Consider the following 15625-nt stretch of genomic DNA (forward strand, 5'->3'; position numbering starts at 1 on the left):
CCAAAAACCATAAATACTTAATCAAAAGAATTATGTATGTAAAGCTAAGAATAGTTGAATAAGTCAAATTAAAAACACAGAACAGTGGAATAAGGACTAAAGATGTTAAAAACATATATATGGTTTCTGTTTTCTTTATGGTAGCTATTCATTTCCGATGCGCACGGAATTAAATTTTTATATCAAATATATCGCTTTTTTTTGCAGTGATATATTTTATATTACTTTGATATTTTTTTCAAGCAAAATATATCACCGATATGATATTTTTTAAATAATGGTCAACCCTACCTTTAAAACGTGAGAAGCAGTGAATCTTAAAATATTTTCCTCGATTTTGATGTTCTATTTGATATTACCAGCTGGCTAGGACTCGCAGCGCTAAAACTATAGTTTTATCCGATTGATGAATTAATTATCCACAGGATTGTCGAGTTTTTATGACTTCCTTTAACTGAATTGTTTAAAAAACAAGGTTCCGAGCAGCTAATGGACGCTTCGAGACGGCTCTTTGCATAGAGTTGCCACGTAGTTGAATTTGACGTTCCCATAGGGCTGCACTGTCTTTCTTATTACTGTCTTATCGATTCGATTAATTTGGCGCAGAATTATTTTATATGACAATGTTTGGAAAACTTGGGAAATAATTAAACATCGTTATTATGTTTTATCCTTTTATTAGGAGAAAAATGTTTATACAAATTCAACAGAAAATTAAAATTACTTGGGGTTTTTACGTTTGAGCACTTTGGTACACACATATAATAGTAAATGTAATTTAATATCGTTATACAATTTTTATATTTTAACTATCGCATATACATAAATGTTATTTAGGTATATTCCTATGTATTAACTTGTCCGTATTGTTCACAAAAACTTTAAGAATGTGTCGTCACATGGATAAATGGAATATCAGAGCACAAAAACTATTACTTAATAGATGTCATGTCATTGTCGTTTGTCAAATACATGGGAGATTAGGTTATATATATGTATATATAATAAATATTGTAAATAATATGTGTATATGCTTGCGTTTACCAATAGAAACAGCACATTCTTTGACGTTTAACATAAAAAATAGGTTTTAACTTTAAGTGCTCTTGCCATTACAGTAGATTACATTAAATTTAGATTAGTAGTTTATACATGTGTCGATTAGTTTAGTTATTTTGGTTTGGGTAATACATGCATACATTACGTTTGACTGTTGGCTGTTGGGACTTTAAAAATCCCACTATGGTAGTGCTTATGTAAGCAGTCTCTCTCATACATTCGTTCATATATGTATGTACTTGTATTGCAGAATGCACTACTTAGGCCCATGAAGATTAGGCTGCCTTCTTGTGGCCATTCTCCAGGGGCTTAATCGTCGAACTGCCAGAGTTACAGTTCCCGTCATCGTTGGGCAGCTGCTGATGCTGCTTCTGTAGCTGCTCGAGGCGCGTCTTATATATGTAAAGGGACTGTAAGGGCACATGCAAGAGCTCCACAATTTGCGTAAAGTCTACCACTGAAAGAATTCGGAATCATAACTATTATCTGTCTTTTGGTAACAATCTCAGTTTTGTTCTCACCGTCATCGGCTGTAATATGTCCGTGCCGTATTAAGAAGTCGATCACCACCGGCGCAGATGTTGTCTTAAAGTCCGGAGTAAACACTCGCTCCACACATTCCTTGGCTGGCAGCAGCTCAAAGGCCTGGACCTCGCCATCGGCGTTGTGGGGAACAAAGTCAAGAGGCAGCTCCAAGTCGAACACGTACTCGGTGTTGGGGAAGAGCCCTTGTCGACTTTCAAAAAAGAAAGAGACACATCCGGCTGACACTAGGTTCTTGACAAGATCACTTGGAATGGATGCCTCCTCAGCTGCTTCCTTAATAGCCGTCTCCTTAATACCAAAGCCCACAGACAGGCCGCCTCCCACCATATTATCCCACTTGCCTGGCCACGTTTCTTTGGTATTGGAACGCTGCTGTAGCCAAATGCACAAGCCTTGCGTCGGATGCCTCACATAGCCGTTGATATCGACGCCATATTTTCGCACTCCGAACAGGGGCGTTGCAGCCCTTTCCATTTTCAGCAAAGGCCTGTGCTCGGACTTCACCTCAAAGTACTCATCCCGCCATCCCTGCAGAGCCGGGAACAATCCCTCGCTGCGCAAATTACGCAATACTTTCTCCACCTGCTCTGTGCGCTCATTATAGTCACGGAATGCCGGGTTCAGCTCCACCAGTCCCTTGGGTGAATGAAATAAAAGGTTTGTATTAGGCTAAGGACATTGGATAACCACAAAATACATACCTGTTTCGTCTGCTCACAGTCACGTATGCAGAACACTTCAGGATACTTAACGAGCTGCTTCAGCACATCCGATTTGATGAGACCAACTTGTTGACCCTCAACCAGGAACGGGCGTATGTCGCCCTTGTGAAAGCCTGTTGGTTGTGAAGATTATGTCGTTTATTGAACTTGCTTACGTATGCCGCTAAATTTATTTCCAAGTCGCAGCTCAAGCCGGAAGAAATTATAACGAAAATAATGAATAAATAAATGTGGTGCCGTCTACTCAGAATAGTACTCGTGTTATTTAGTAGTGTGCACGTGATTGATGGTCTTTTGTCTGATGTGCCAAACAAAATCTCTTATCCCCATAAAAGCATTCATAGAATAGTATATTAAAATGAATTGAAGTAAGAGAGATTTGTATGTTACTAATTCTTTGTTTTACTACTAAAACCATAAAGCATTGTTTAGATAAAAGTCTTCTATTGCTCTCAGGGCTCTCAAAAAATAAAAGTACCGTTAATTACAAATTCTGATTGGATGCAGATTTTACTGAGGAATGCGATCCAGCTTACAGCTGTTGCCTGGATGTAAAAATGACGATTTCAGATACTGATTTGTGTTAAAGCAAGACCACTTTTTGGAAAAGTTTAAAAACAAAATATCAAAGGTCGTTTCCGCAAATTATTTAGATTTACTTTAGATTAATCTGAATTGATTGCAAGAACGCCACCACTGATATTCGCTCAACCCAACCGAGTCACAGGTTCAGCACAAAAGCTTCAGTGGGCAGCTTTCTGGGAAACAACTGCTTGCTAATAATTATGACACACATACATGCATACATATTTACTTATACATATGTAAATATGTATAATGATAATGGCTCGACAAAATTCGATAGCTGATTGAATTTAACGGGTATCTACTGATACTACTACATATGTGTGAGTAAAGCGAAAAGCTTACTAATTGCTAATAGCTAAACAATACGTTAACAATTTGGGGCTTAGTGGCTGTTTAGTTTTGGAACACTGCTTATCAGGAGTCACTGCTTCCCACTTAATTTAATGACGACCACACCACACATGCATATATACACATGTATGTGCGTATATTTACAGTTAACAGTTGTCGGCAAATGTTCAAGAGGTGGTTCTGGATGTAAAATCTTGGCTGAGAATGTGTGCGTTCTCAGAGTTCCCTCTGCCGATGCTCCCTCCTGTTTATTATATGTAAAAATGTATGTATGTGTGCGTACATATGTCAGAAGCTTTGATCGGCCCAAGATGACGTGCAAAAATCTTGTGGCAACAAACAAGGAAACATAAACATATGCTTGACAATGATACCCAAGCGCTGAAGAGCCAAGGTTCCCAATTATAGGAAACCAATTAGGCTGGCAGTATTATGCACAAACATATGCAAAAATATACACACATATGCACATCTATAGAATGTATATTTAGCTCTTGTGTTCCGCTTGATAAAAATGATCTTGCATAAGAGCTATGGCTCGATTGGCGTTCTACTGAATTCATTTGGCTGCACTAATTACAGTTTACAGTGAATGTAAGCTGATAGGGCACCGAATATGTAGGTAGCTGTTGAACAATTTGGTGTAATCCATTTCGTGATTATAGTGCAGATTGCGAACAGGCAGCAGACTGCGAAATTAAAAAACGCACTGGGACACATATACGCAAGCACAGGGCCAAGTAAACAAACTAATCGATAAACAGCAGTACTGTGTATGTCGCCTCCCTCTGAATCAGTGGAAGTTAACACTGGCGGCCGCCGCCCCTCTCTTCAACAAGCATCGCTCACCAAAATCCATCATGCACATATGTATGCATGTATGTACTCATCTACTACATTTCAGCGCCCGGTTTTTGTGCATTATGAGCTTAAGTGCATCTCTTACCTGTCAAATAGAAATTGTTAAACTTTTGCGCCAGGATCAGCAGACGAGACAGCCTGACTTCGGTTGAAGACATTTGACGTGAGTTCAAAGCAAAATAAATACACTCCAGAAACGCCGGCACCTTTTTCGCCCCTCCTGACTCTCCCGTCCAGTAATCACAAAACAAAGGTTTTGTTGGTCAGTTTTTTCTCTTTCTAGGCCCCGCAGCGATCGCGTACGCACACTCACGCACTTACACACACTTTACATATAACTACTTTGTTCTATTTCTAATTAGGAAATATAAATCATTATCTTAAGGACAACACAACACATCTAAAATCGTAGCAACGAACACAGCCCAGCGAACAATGAAAACAAAACAGACAGAGGTATGGTCGATATTTCTTCTTATCGATACGATACTATTGGTACGACTGTGTCGTCGACGACTATATCGAATCATGGACTATCGGCCGAATCACTAACCACATATCAGTGTGACTCCATAAAAGCGAAACGTCACAGTAGACTTTGCGATATGCGAGCGTACCCCAGTCAGAAGGTGCATATTTATGTTTGCATGTAGGCACAAGATCCTATGAATGTATACATGTATGGACCATACGTGCGCGTGTGTAGGTTGGTTACTATGCATAGCTGTTGAACTGCGGTAGAACGAAAATTTGTATCTACGCTGTTGATTTTGTTTTGGGGGCTCAGCTCATAAAGCAACTATATAAGGAGGCCTCGTCGGTGGCAGAGTTACTCGCTGCTTTACACAATTCTCAGTGCACGTTTGATTGTCGACGCGGAAAGTTGGTTGCGGACGATTTTTTTTTCAAAATTTTTCAAAATGTTTGTTCTTTCAAAACACTGACTACTTTCATGAAGCAAACTATTAAAAACTAAATTATGTAACAATTATTATGTTTTTTCACATTGCTTTTAAATGATTGATCAGCACACTCCATTGTCGTTGCCCTCACACCTACAGCGAGAGCCCTTTCACTCGCACTTTTCACTCGCACTAGTCCATAATTTTTTCCGACGAGACCTCCTTATATAGTTGCTTTATGGCTCAGCTTATGAACTTGATCTGCCGCAACATGTGAAGTATGGGCAACGTGGGTGCCCAACAGTTATACAGGAAAATTACAGCTTAGGAATTGTCTGATGATCATTTTTTTATATTTCAGAACTCTTAAATAATTTTTAAATTATTAACTATATTACGAATTTATTGTATGCATATTTATAATTTTACATTATTTATTAATATTATTTATCACGAATAAAAAAAAGATTTACGCTGCAAATGTGGAATTTTGTTTGTTGAATTTTTGTTTATGCCGATATATTGGCGATATATCGATATCACAATTGTACGTATCGAAAGTGCTTTAAAATCAGGCGTGCTACCCCCCAAACGTCACGCTAGAAACTAAAAAAAAACAAGAGTACGAAATCGTTTGCTTCTGTAGAGCGAACGATTTTTTATACAGCTGACCGGCAGACCGAACAACAAAATTTGTATCATTCCCTTGGCAAAGCAAGCACACAAATTCAAAAATGAGTGACGACTTTCTGAGGAAACCATTTTCATTGGCGCCCGCGCCAGCCGGTAAGCAAAGAACTTAAGTTACGCAATGTGACTCGTTTCTTACATATGTGCTAGCTGTGGATAGACCTGTTGGTTTTTCCTGAATGAAAACTGATAAGTTTATTAAATTAAATTACATGGTGCAGCTGATGAAGCCACAACATCGAACTACGCATCGGGTGCAAGCAAATTTAGTAGTGGTCCGGTGTCGCCATACCTCAACTACGATTCACGCTACCTGCAGCGGGCACAGCCCGAGTTTATATTTCCCGAAGGAGCCAACAAGCAGCGTGGACGTTTTGAGCTGGCCTTCTCACAGATTGGCACTTCGGTTATGATTGGCGGAGGCATTGGCGGTCTAGCGGGTGTATATAATGGTTTCAAAGCCACCAACGCGCTCAACCAGACGGGGAAACTGCGGCGGACTCAGTGAGTATTTGCAATGAAATATAACCCGTAACGAAGACTTGATTGCTTCTCTCCGATTGCAGGTTACTCAATCACATTATGAAACAGGGTTCTGGAACGGCGAACTCTCTGGGAACCCTCGCTGTGCTCTATTCGGCGTGCGGTGTGCTCTTGCAATACGCTCGTGGCGAGGACGATCATGTTAACACAATAATTGCTGGCTCTGCCACAGGCCTGCTATACAAATCCACAGGTAAGTGGCTAAAGTGGCTACCAAAAAAGACAATTAATCGAATTATATTCCTTATTCTTATATTCTTTTAGCTGGTCTACGGAGGTGTGCACTTGGTGGAGCAGTTGGGCTGGGCATCTCGTCGCTCTATTGCCTATACCTGTTAGCGCAGGAGAGAGGCAACAGCTCAAGTCCAAAATTCCTGTAGATAACGATGGTTAAGCTGCCCAGCACTAGCACACGAGCAGACGCTTGTGTAGACACTTCGCAAGGGCTTGACCACGTAACATGAAGTTATGTTTTATAAATACATTAATATATCTTAGGTTTATTTGGACGAATGCCTTCGTTTATATTCATCAGGCTTTAGAATTTAAGACCAAAACTCTTGAAGCTACGAAAGTAAAAGACTCGAGTTGTGTGCTTTAAATGCAACGTGCTGTAAAGTATATTTTATTGTTAACCAAAGATGTCCCCGCACTGCACTACATTGAACCATAAAACATATAATTAGACATTCATCTAATAGTCCAAGTCCTTGGAGTCGGCTCCAGTGAGTGTCAAAACTTTGACAGCCTTGCTGCCCTCGTCTAACACGTTATTAGCTGGCGCCTCGCAGCTGGTGTCCTGTGTGGAGCATGTGTGGCAGTGGCAGTTCACCGCCTCCATGTAGTGATACTTGCTTATGCTCTCATCAGCTTCGGGGTGACAGTTCTTGAGTATGGCTTCCGCTGGCTGCCGCTGAGCGTGCACGCAAACCGGATGAAATGAGCGTTTGTATGGAAATTTCCAATCCGATATTTCGCTAGAGTCACAGCGGCCCCAACAGGACCAAACGCTCACATAATCCCAGCACTCATGGCCAAGCAAATCGGATTGGGTCACTTTATAAGTGTAAACGCGTCGATGGCAGCCCAATGGAGCCACTGTCGGACCACTGTTAATCTGCTGCAGCTCCACCAACTGCGTGCCGACAACATGCAGCAGGGGTGAGCCCAGAAAGAGTAACAAAATTCTGAAAGAAAGAAAGAGTGATGTGTGCTTTAGATAGAGTTCAGTTGGTTTTTAGTGTTCCCCTTACAGCACTGCACAGCCAGCCATTTTTCCTTTGTTTTGAGCAACTGTCTCAAAGGTGAACTCTACGCTGACGACCGTGTAGTGGCTGACTGTGGCGCCCTACGCCTGCTTTTTATATGCTAGCCCCAAGACTACAGCGACTGCGCTGCAGGGCAAGCTCAACCACACACCCAACCAACTCCTCCCAAATAAACGCCCGTAATGGCTTTGAGCTCATATTTTTTTGCATATTCAATTCGGCTGACTCGAGCCGTTTGAATTATTTATAATTTGATGGCAAAGGATTCATTTACTACTATTACAATGCAGCGATTTATTTATTTGAAGTCTGCACAATGCCAGGGAATTTAGATACAGCTTCTGTGCAAATTTGGATGTATACTGAAATTTGGATATGCGCCGAGGAGGCGATTTGCGTCAAACGGAAAATGGAGCCAAAAGGATCATCGAAAATTGTTCTTACAGACGTGGGCTGCAGCCCACGCAAACGCATCTTCTAATGTGATATGTTATGTGTCTTATTGTTGTCTTATCAGGGTAGTCACGGGGTTATGGGAGGGTAAAAGCAGTCATGGCCGGGTGTGGGAGTGGCGCCAGCTTCTAGGCGCGACGACGAATTTCATGAACCGAACCATAGCGCTGATTACGCAGCTGCACCCGAAATCGCCGATTGTTTTCCTGTCCGGGATCGTCCACCGCTTGGCCAGGCTGTGGTTGAACTTCGAGTTGGGCAAGCCCTAAGGCACCACCAGCTGGAGCAGCAATGGGAAGAACGGGCATGGCCAATGGCAGTGGCAATGGTAAGGGCAAGCCCAGTTGCTGCAGTGCCAGTTGCGGCTGATCGTCTTCGTCCTCGATGGGACTGTCGTAGTCATCGAGTGCCGCATCATTGGTTGCCACCAGCGAGTGCGGAGCATTTCCATGGCCAACTTCGTCTCGAGCCATGGCAGAGGCCATCAATCGCTGACGTCGTTCCTCCATTAGGCGATCCCGCTCCTTGTGTATGTAGTCCCGTTTGTTCGGCAGTCCAGCGACATTATTGGCCGATAGGGCGGAGCGCACAATGTTCATGTCAGTGGCCTCCATCCACTCATCTGTCTCGGCCACATAGCACTCAGTGTGGGAAATGGTCGAGACACCGTTGAAGCCTCCAATTGCGAATATCATATCATCGATGATCTCCAGGCCAAAGTTGCTGCGCGAGTGATTCATTTCCCTGATGGAGTGCCATGTTTGGGATGCCATGTCATACCGCTCACCGGTGGCCAATCGGGCAGTGCCATTGAAGCCCCCAATCACATACAGTTGGCCCTTGAAGGCGACACAGCTCACCCCCGAGCGACGATGGTTCATGTTCGCTATCCGCGTCCATACATTGGTCGTTGGATCGTAGAACTCGGCACTGTCCAGACACTCCTGGCCATTGAATCCGCCAGTGGCAAAGATGCGACCCTTCAGGGTGCAGGCACTGGCATCGGATCGCTGCATGTTCATCGGCGGAATGACGGTCCATTGGTTTGTCTTCGGGTTGTAGCGCTCCACAGTGTTCAATCGATTGTGCCCGTCATAGCCCCCGATTGCATAGATCATTCCATTCAGCTCGGCCACGCTGACGTAGCAGCGGCGACAGTGCATCGGAGCGACCTCGCTCCACTTCTTCTTCACAGCATCGAAGACGCGGCATGTGTTGAAGTACTCGACGCCGTCGTAGCCCCCAATGGAGTAGATCTTGAAACCGATCACGGCGGTGCCGTGGTAAGCCCTGGGTCCAGCTGGATCTTCGGCATGGATGTTCACCCAGCGGTCAGCGCGCGTGTCGTAGGTCTCGATGCAAGCCTTTGAAGTTCCACCACTCCAACCGCCAATTGCGAAAATCACCTCGTGGGGTAAACGCGGCATGGCCAGCGGCGGTGTGGTGAGCTTTGGTTGAAAGGGCATATTAAAGGGTACGTATAAGAAGTTGCTGTAAACAAGAGGGAGAGAGACATTACCTCATCGGCTTGTGGGTTTAGAAAGTCCAGATCATACATGAACTTAAAGGTGTCCACTATCAACGGCTTGGCCTCCGCGCACTGCAGCACATACGGATGCTCCTTGACCTCCTCCATGAAGCACTGCGGGAGTTCGATTAGAGATTTGGAATGTTTAGCATTAGGCTAGTTACCTTTGGGGTCATTAGACCCAAACGTACGCCTGTCATCAAGTGGGCAACGTGCTTCTTGCGGCTCTCTGGATCGCGGTCTATCCACTTGACACACATCTTCCACACATAGTCCTCCTCGCGTGTGTTAAGCTCATCGTCGCTAATTATGCCATAAAAGTCTGTCACATTCATGTCCAATATGTCCGTATTGCGAGCAGCCACCTCCGTGAAGTAGCGCAGCGTATAATTGCGGGCCTTTAAGTGCAAATCCTCCAGAAATCGAAAGCTGCCACACAAGTGAAATCAATTAAAATTGGATTTAGCTGGAGCCAATTATGGGGGGATTACTGCAACCCACCGTGCAAATCCCATGATGCTGACACAGTTCTCCGGGGTGAGGGAGCGGCTGAGGTACTCCTTGCACTGCTTGACTAGCCCCACGATGCCCAAGTAATCCGCACATATGAGTAGCTCGTGCACGTTGTCGTCGCAGATGTTGGTCTTGCGCAGGTAAGCGTACTGGATGACACAGTTCATGATGGCAGCTCTCACGCCTGGTATGTGCACGGCACGGATGTCTTCGCTGGCGCCACCCTCCGGCACAAATCCTTGGCCCGTGAATTGTACGCTAGGTATTTGCATGGGGGAAATGACTGAGGTTGGTTCTGCACTTGACTGGGCTTACCGAAAGTAGGAGCTGCAGGAGCACATGATGGCGCGATGCACATTGAAGGTATGCTTGTACTCTCCGACTGAGATTTCTGCATCACACAAGAGATTAGCCTCGCGAAGTTCGTTGAGAGTATTAAGCGCCTGATCGCTCACAGTGGGGGCCGCCAAGGATTTGCTGAGGGACTGCCCCAGGTTGTTCTCCATGTCCACCTCCATGTCTGGAAATGGGAGTTCTGGTATCAGTGGGACCACTGGTACGCCCTCATTGACACCATGAAAATGGTCATTTTGATTGCGATGCATTTGGCCGTGTCTCGGATTCAAGTCTGCTGGCAGCCGAGCAACGGATTGAGTTGAATTCGTCTTTTTTTGGGCTTAATTGTGTTGGTGTAGGTTGAATGCTGCTCAATAAATATATTTAACAACAACGAAGCTGTTCTCGCCCCACTAACGAAATGAGACTAACGAGTTTCGAACTGAAACTAAACACATACTGAGTTGGTTCTAGTTAGGCAACAGGATTAGGCCTATGTATTCGTTTAGGGTAAACATTTCTGCCCTTAGTAGCCTCGTCATGCAATAAGAGACCGACAGACCGTCTTTTAAGCCGGAGAAAATGAATCTTAAATGACAGATTGAGCTCGCATCGCTCCACACATTTTTGGAGCACCCAAAAAAAATTAAATCAAATGGTAGACATGTCCCATTTTTTTTTGCTGGAGCTATTTTCAGTTTCATTTCAATAAAAATAAGCGTATTTATTTATAAATCTGAGCAGTTCTTACTATTTATTTATGCCTTGAGCATAATTTAAATATTCAAGAAGCCAGCACGGCCATTAGGTTTATTCGATTGCCGCGTTGGCCCACATCCTTTGGTCTCCTTGCACTGCGCAGCCGTCAAGCTTGCTCAGCTCAGAATAAAAACGAAGCGGATGTCTGCTTGCAGGCAACAGTTGGCAAGATGTGGTCCACCCAGTGGCTTGTGCTTCTTTGTTGCTCCTTCTGGTTCCTGCCCGGCGAGTGCAGTTTGGCGGGAAAGGATGTCTGGCTGCGTCCTGGCTGCCACAAAGTTGGCAACACGCGCAAGATTTCTATACCCGACTGTGTGGAGTTCACCATTACGACCAATGCCTGTCGTGGATTTTGTGAATCATATTCTGTGCCCTCGATCCCATGGGCAGGTGCCTCGCTTACTGGTCTGTTCAAGCCACCCAAGCCGGTGGTAAGTGTCGGTCAATGCTGCAACATGATGAAGTCCGAGGAGGTAGGTTGACTCTTCAAGCTTTTGTGTGTTCTGTTTTAGTTACTGACTGCTCTTGCTTACAGATACAACGTCGCGTCTTGTGCATTGAGGGCATTCGAAATGTCACCTTTAAAAGTGCTGTATCCTGCAGCTGCTACCATTGCAAAAAGGACTAGGACTGGAGACTAGAAAAAAACAGCTTGAGCTAAGTGTATGCCTGAGCCACTTGTTTGATTTTGTTTAGCAATATTTATAAATATACAATTATGCTGTAATTGGTTTATTGCGCGATTGGCGATTGTTTCATTTTGGGGCAAGCAAAACAAAATTAATTCAACGAATTATCACCCACTCATCATACTATGTGCATAAAAAACGTGCATTTAATTCAATATTTCTAACAATTGAATTATCAGTAAAGTGTATCAAAGAGGAGACTCTGCTTAAACATCTGTCCAAAAGACAATAACTGGAAAAGGCACTTTGTATATAGTTACAATTTCCTCCATTTTGAGCGTTGTATCTTGATGTATCTCCAAGAGTATTCCACTACAATTTCGATTTTGGATTATCAGTTTTCGCTGGAACTGGTGCTGGGCATTTCTCTAAAATATCTTTCATTTGCAGAAAAGACTGTTCCAGGGTTTTGGCAAACTTTAAGTGGTCTGTTGCCTGACAGTAGCGCCAGGCAGATATGGCCAGGATAATGTCTTGTTCCCGCGGATTATAGCAGCATGCGTAGCCATCGTCCACAGCGGGTCCATAGCCCATAAAGGCATCGTAGGTCGTGGCCACCTGGGAGGTGGACATGCGAAAGTGCGACGACTTGACGACACCGGGCGAAGAGAAGAATTCCGGTACGGGTTTGCCATTCTCCACAGCCATCAGTTTAAGTCCGAGCAGATGGCGATCGACACCTTTGCCTTGTAGAGCTAATCTCGTATAGGTTTGATGGCTGTTAACCGCCGCACGGAGTTTATCAACACGCTCCTGGTCAGTGGCTTTGTCATCCTGCATGGCGCGGCAAAAGGCCAAAGATTCATTGGAGCACGAGCGTATGGTTTCCGTGCGCCCGCCTTCGAATATGCGCAAATGGGCAGACTCGTATTGCGCCGCTGGCTCGTTGTGCATTCTGCAAATAATCGAAGAAGCAATCTCAATTGTTTTATTAAAAGTAAAAGAATCGCAGAGTTTTACTTGTAAAATGCCAGCTGTAATGCCATCTGCACGAAGCTGTCAGGTCCCAGTCGCTGTTTCTTGATGAAGCCCTTGCCATAGCCCTCAAATTTGAGCACCTTCATCTGCAGTTGAAAGGCGAGAGTATCGATGTTTCGCTTCGCAAGGAACAACCATTGCTCGATGCATTCGTTAACAGGGCAAAATGAAAGCTTCTCAGCGGGCGTGATGTTGTCCGTGGCACCGCATTCGCCAAAAGATGCATTCTCCTTCCTAAAACAAATACGTGGGTGATAAATGTGGCTTGTTGCTGGAAGTCACTTACATCTTTTTAACCACATAATCCATCATCATGGCTATGGGCTGGCCCTCAGCTGGAGAGTGTTCGTAGGTGAAGCCAACATTTCCATTGGGATTTACAACTAATTGAATTGTTTTATCCATCCAACGATTGCCGCTGTTCACCTTACTGCCACCGCCATGTATGAGTCCCAGAATCAGTTCATTGCTCTCTTCATTTGCCGCAAGATCTGTACATTCATCCAACGATACAGTGAACAAAGCACCTTGGATGGTGTCAATTGTGGCTTTGTTTCCCGGCAATGACGACAAATGCTCGTAGGCCTCGGCCCAGTTGTCTCGCGTGTCTGTGGTCAGTATCCCGTACGGCACTCCAGCTGTTGTCTCCTTGGCTACAATCTCTTCCAGTTGGCTGGCCAGCGCTCGCGAGGCAATCAACTTTCCTTCCTTATTGTAGAGTTGCATTTTGTAGAACTATAAAATAGAGAACTTAAGTTAATAAAACATTTCAGCAACGGCATTGCTTAGCCTCACATGATTCTTGTAAATGACAACCACATAGTTTGAACGGGGATTATAGACAAGCTCATCAGTAATGCGCTTTGGGATGCGGCACGTGCCAAAGACTTTGCCAAACTGTCCATTATCCAGCTCATTTTTGCCCATCTTCACCACGGGTATCTTGCCCGCATGCACAATATCGTTAAACTCGCCCAGGCCAAAAATCACTTTGGACGTGTAGTCGACAACGGCATGCGCATCCTTGAAGTTTTGCCTGGGGAATGTCATTCCAGGGCTAACGTAGACAGTGACTGGAGACCGATACTGCAAGTAGGCGGCCTTAAGCCAGCGTGGGGCCAACCAATTCTTCTCTGCCTTGCCCACATCCTCCAGGAGCATCTGCAACTGGTCGCCCTCTTTATGCTTGAAATCATCGTTGATTTTCTTCTGAAGCTTAAATTCTTCAGGTGTCAGCAGAGGCTCGACAGTGCTGGTGAAACGATTCAATGTTTCATCAAGCGGTAGGACATGGTATGTCAAGAGATTTTGTTTCTGTCGCTCGGTTGGTGGCGCGGTGGGTTTCTTACTGCTGCTGTAGCTGGCGGGATGCAGATGCAGATTGGCAAGCGCATTGGGCGACTGATGACTGATGGAGTTCTTTGTCTGCAAGAGACACGCGTTAATAGTTATTGGAAGCAATGAGATTATTATTCACAATAATAACTTACCAAGTTCCATAACACTTTTCCATTGCCCAGATATCTCATTTCGGCGCTGGGCTTCTCAAAGGATTTATCAAACAACGAGCTGGAACAAGAGGTCGAAAAATACAGATATTTATTTGTTGTGGTCCAGTTTTGCGAGCTAGCGCCACCCTCCTGGATCGCAAAATTCACCTTTGATATTTGTACATAATCTCACCCAGTATCGCTATTTTTCAAAGCGATAAACAAATACCTAAAGATTAGGTTAACGCGGCAGCCTACGTTAATATGTTCTTTCGTTCCAAGGTGCAGTTGACGATTAACTAGACTTGACTTGAGTCCACGTAGACAGTTGCACCACGGAGAGAAACTGCTATCAGTGACCGGTTTGAGTTGGAGTTTTTGCCGCTCCAGTTTTATGAGTGAGAGCGACTAAATATACTCACAAATGTACATATATTTGTGTATTATGTAGGACTATAGCCCGTTTTACTCTATATTTTACCTTCTCTTTGAAGTATGCTTCCCACCGCGCGAATACGGTCACTGTCAGTTGGTGTTCTTATAGTTAAAACTATAAATTTTGCACAGTTGTTAACCAGTTAAACATATTTAAACTAATTTTATCACTGCAATTGTTATTGTTTTGTTTTGTTTTGAGCAGTGTAACCACGGACTTATCGATAAGATATACCGCCTTACCCTTAGAAATATAACGAAATATACCATCTCGTTTTCAAAATATACCGCAAAGATCCCTTATCTTTAAACATTTTTCTCGCTTTTGCCATTCTAATTAATATTACTAGCTGGTAAAAGCTCTCTGCGCTTAAACCATAATTTTATCTAATTCAAAAACCAATTTTTCACAAGACTGCCTGGTTTTTATGACTTCTTTATATTCGATTGCTGGCAAAATCGGGTTAAAGTAAAAAGTTCAAACAAAAAATACCATTAAAAGGTACGTGGGCGGGAGTGGAATGTCACGTTATTTGACTATTTGTAGCTGGCCAACCCGGTAGTATAATATAGTCTTTTTGGCATTTTCGTAGGTAAAGTATCCCCAAAAGTATATAATATACATTAAATGGTCACCCTGGTTTTGAGGTGGTGAGCACTGCGTAAGACAACACTGGATCAGAGTGTTGCCAACACCACTATTTTATAGCTAGTTTCGACATTTTCTAAAAGGCTGGAATAACTTTAAAACGGCTGACACTTTTTTATTTGTTTTTTAAACTTCTGCTAATGTAAAAACACACTGGCGCTGGTGAGGACATTAGCTTTCAATAAAAATGTCCATTTTCAGCAGCATTGTGAACTAATTCTGTTGTCATTGTCGTGCGAATGGACTTCAGGAACTAGCTTCAAGC

The 15625-nt window shown here is 43.7% G+C and overlaps 6 protein-coding genes across 11 annotated transcripts; 2 read left to right on the forward strand and 4 right to left on the reverse strand.

The window, feature by feature from the left end:
- Nucleotides 1-656: 656 nt before the first annotated feature.
- On the reverse strand, nucleotides 657-4578 carry LOC117587593 (uncharacterized protein YJR142W). Of its 3 annotated transcripts, none has more exons than XM_034278437.1 (4): nucleotides 4213-4578; nucleotides 2307-2440; nucleotides 1581-2241; nucleotides 657-1510 (listed from the first exon to the last, which is right to left on the reverse strand). In XM_034278437.1, the coding sequence occupies exons 1-4, from the start codon at nucleotides 4283-4285 to the stop codon at nucleotides 1335-1337; spliced, it is 1044 nt and encodes a 347-aa protein (XP_034134328.1). In that variant the 5' UTR covers nucleotides 4286-4578; the 3' UTR covers nucleotides 657-1334. The 3 variants fall into 3 exon arrangements, with proteins under 3 accessions (XP_034134328.1, XP_034134327.1, XP_034134329.1); XM_034278436.1 differs by having other exon boundaries at nucleotides 657-1516; nucleotides 4213-4577; XM_034278438.1 differs by lacking the exon at nucleotides 4213-4578 and adding an exon at nucleotides 3729-3753 and having other exon boundaries at nucleotides 657-1516.
- A 1040-nt stretch (nucleotides 4579-5618) lies between these two features.
- On the forward strand, nucleotides 5619-6811 carry LOC117587603 (mitochondrial import inner membrane translocase subunit Tim23). The gene is made up of 4 exons (XM_034278454.1): nucleotides 5619-5815; nucleotides 5941-6223; nucleotides 6286-6455; nucleotides 6527-6811. Exons 1-4 carry the CDS (start codon nucleotides 5764-5766, stop codon nucleotides 6640-6642), a joined length of 621 nt encoding a protein of 206 aa, XP_034134345.1. The 5' UTR covers nucleotides 5619-5763; the 3' UTR covers nucleotides 6643-6811.
- Nucleotides 6812-6860: 49 nt separating this feature from the next.
- On the reverse strand, nucleotides 6861-7605 carry LOC117587604 (thyrostimulin beta-5 subunit). The gene is made up of 2 exons (XM_034278455.1): nucleotides 7516-7605; nucleotides 6861-7449 (listed from the first exon to the last, which is right to left on the reverse strand). The coding sequence occupies exons 1-2, from the start codon at nucleotides 7533-7535 to the stop codon at nucleotides 6957-6959; spliced, it is 513 nt and encodes a 170-aa protein (XP_034134346.1). The 5' UTR covers nucleotides 7536-7605; the 3' UTR covers nucleotides 6861-6956.
- Nucleotides 7606-7799: 194 nt separating this feature from the next.
- LOC117587578 (kelch-like protein 10) lies at nucleotides 7800-10795 on the reverse strand. The gene is made up of 5 exons (XM_034278410.1): nucleotides 10340-10795; nucleotides 10013-10282; nucleotides 9676-9940; nucleotides 9503-9625; nucleotides 7800-9431 (listed from the first exon to the last, which is right to left on the reverse strand). Exons 1-5 carry the CDS (start codon nucleotides 10627-10629, stop codon nucleotides 8112-8114), a joined length of 2268 nt encoding a protein of 755 aa, XP_034134301.1. The 5' UTR covers nucleotides 10630-10795; the 3' UTR covers nucleotides 7800-8111.
- A 455-nt stretch (nucleotides 10796-11250) lies between these two features.
- LOC117587606 (thyrostimulin alpha-2 subunit) lies at nucleotides 11251-11855 on the forward strand. Its single transcript, XM_034278457.1, has 2 exons — nucleotides 11251-11592; nucleotides 11655-11855. Exons 1-2 carry the CDS (start codon nucleotides 11290-11292, stop codon nucleotides 11745-11747), a joined length of 396 nt encoding a protein of 131 aa, XP_034134348.1. The 5' UTR covers nucleotides 11251-11289; the 3' UTR covers nucleotides 11748-11855.
- A 98-nt stretch (nucleotides 11856-11953) lies between these two features.
- Nucleotides 11954-14900, reverse strand: LOC117587583 (carnitine O-acetyltransferase). Of its 4 annotated transcripts, none has more exons than XM_034278421.1 (6): nucleotides 14758-14900; nucleotides 14277-14355; nucleotides 13582-14211; nucleotides 13073-13521; nucleotides 12769-13020; nucleotides 11954-12703 (listed from the first exon to the last, which is right to left on the reverse strand). In XM_034278421.1, exons 2-6 carry the CDS (start codon nucleotides 14313-14315, stop codon nucleotides 12121-12123), a joined length of 1953 nt encoding a protein of 650 aa, XP_034134312.1. In that variant the 5' UTR covers nucleotides 14316-14355; nucleotides 14758-14900; the 3' UTR covers nucleotides 11954-12120. The 4 variants fall into 4 exon arrangements, with proteins under 4 accessions (XP_034134312.1, XP_034134314.1, XP_034134310.1 ...); XM_034278423.1 differs by having other exon boundaries at nucleotides 14277-14340; nucleotides 14758-14776; XM_034278419.1 differs by lacking the exon at nucleotides 14758-14900 and adding an exon at nucleotides 14445-14534.
- Between the last annotated feature and the right edge of the window lie 725 nt (nucleotides 14901-15625).

Source organism: Drosophila guanche, unplaced genomic scaffold (genome assembly GCF_900245975.1).
Source record: "Drosophila guanche unplaced genomic scaffold, DGUA_6, whole genome shotgun sequence".
In the NCBI taxonomy this organism is placed as follows: Eukaryota; Metazoa; Arthropoda; class Insecta; order Diptera; family Drosophilidae; genus Drosophila; species Drosophila guanche.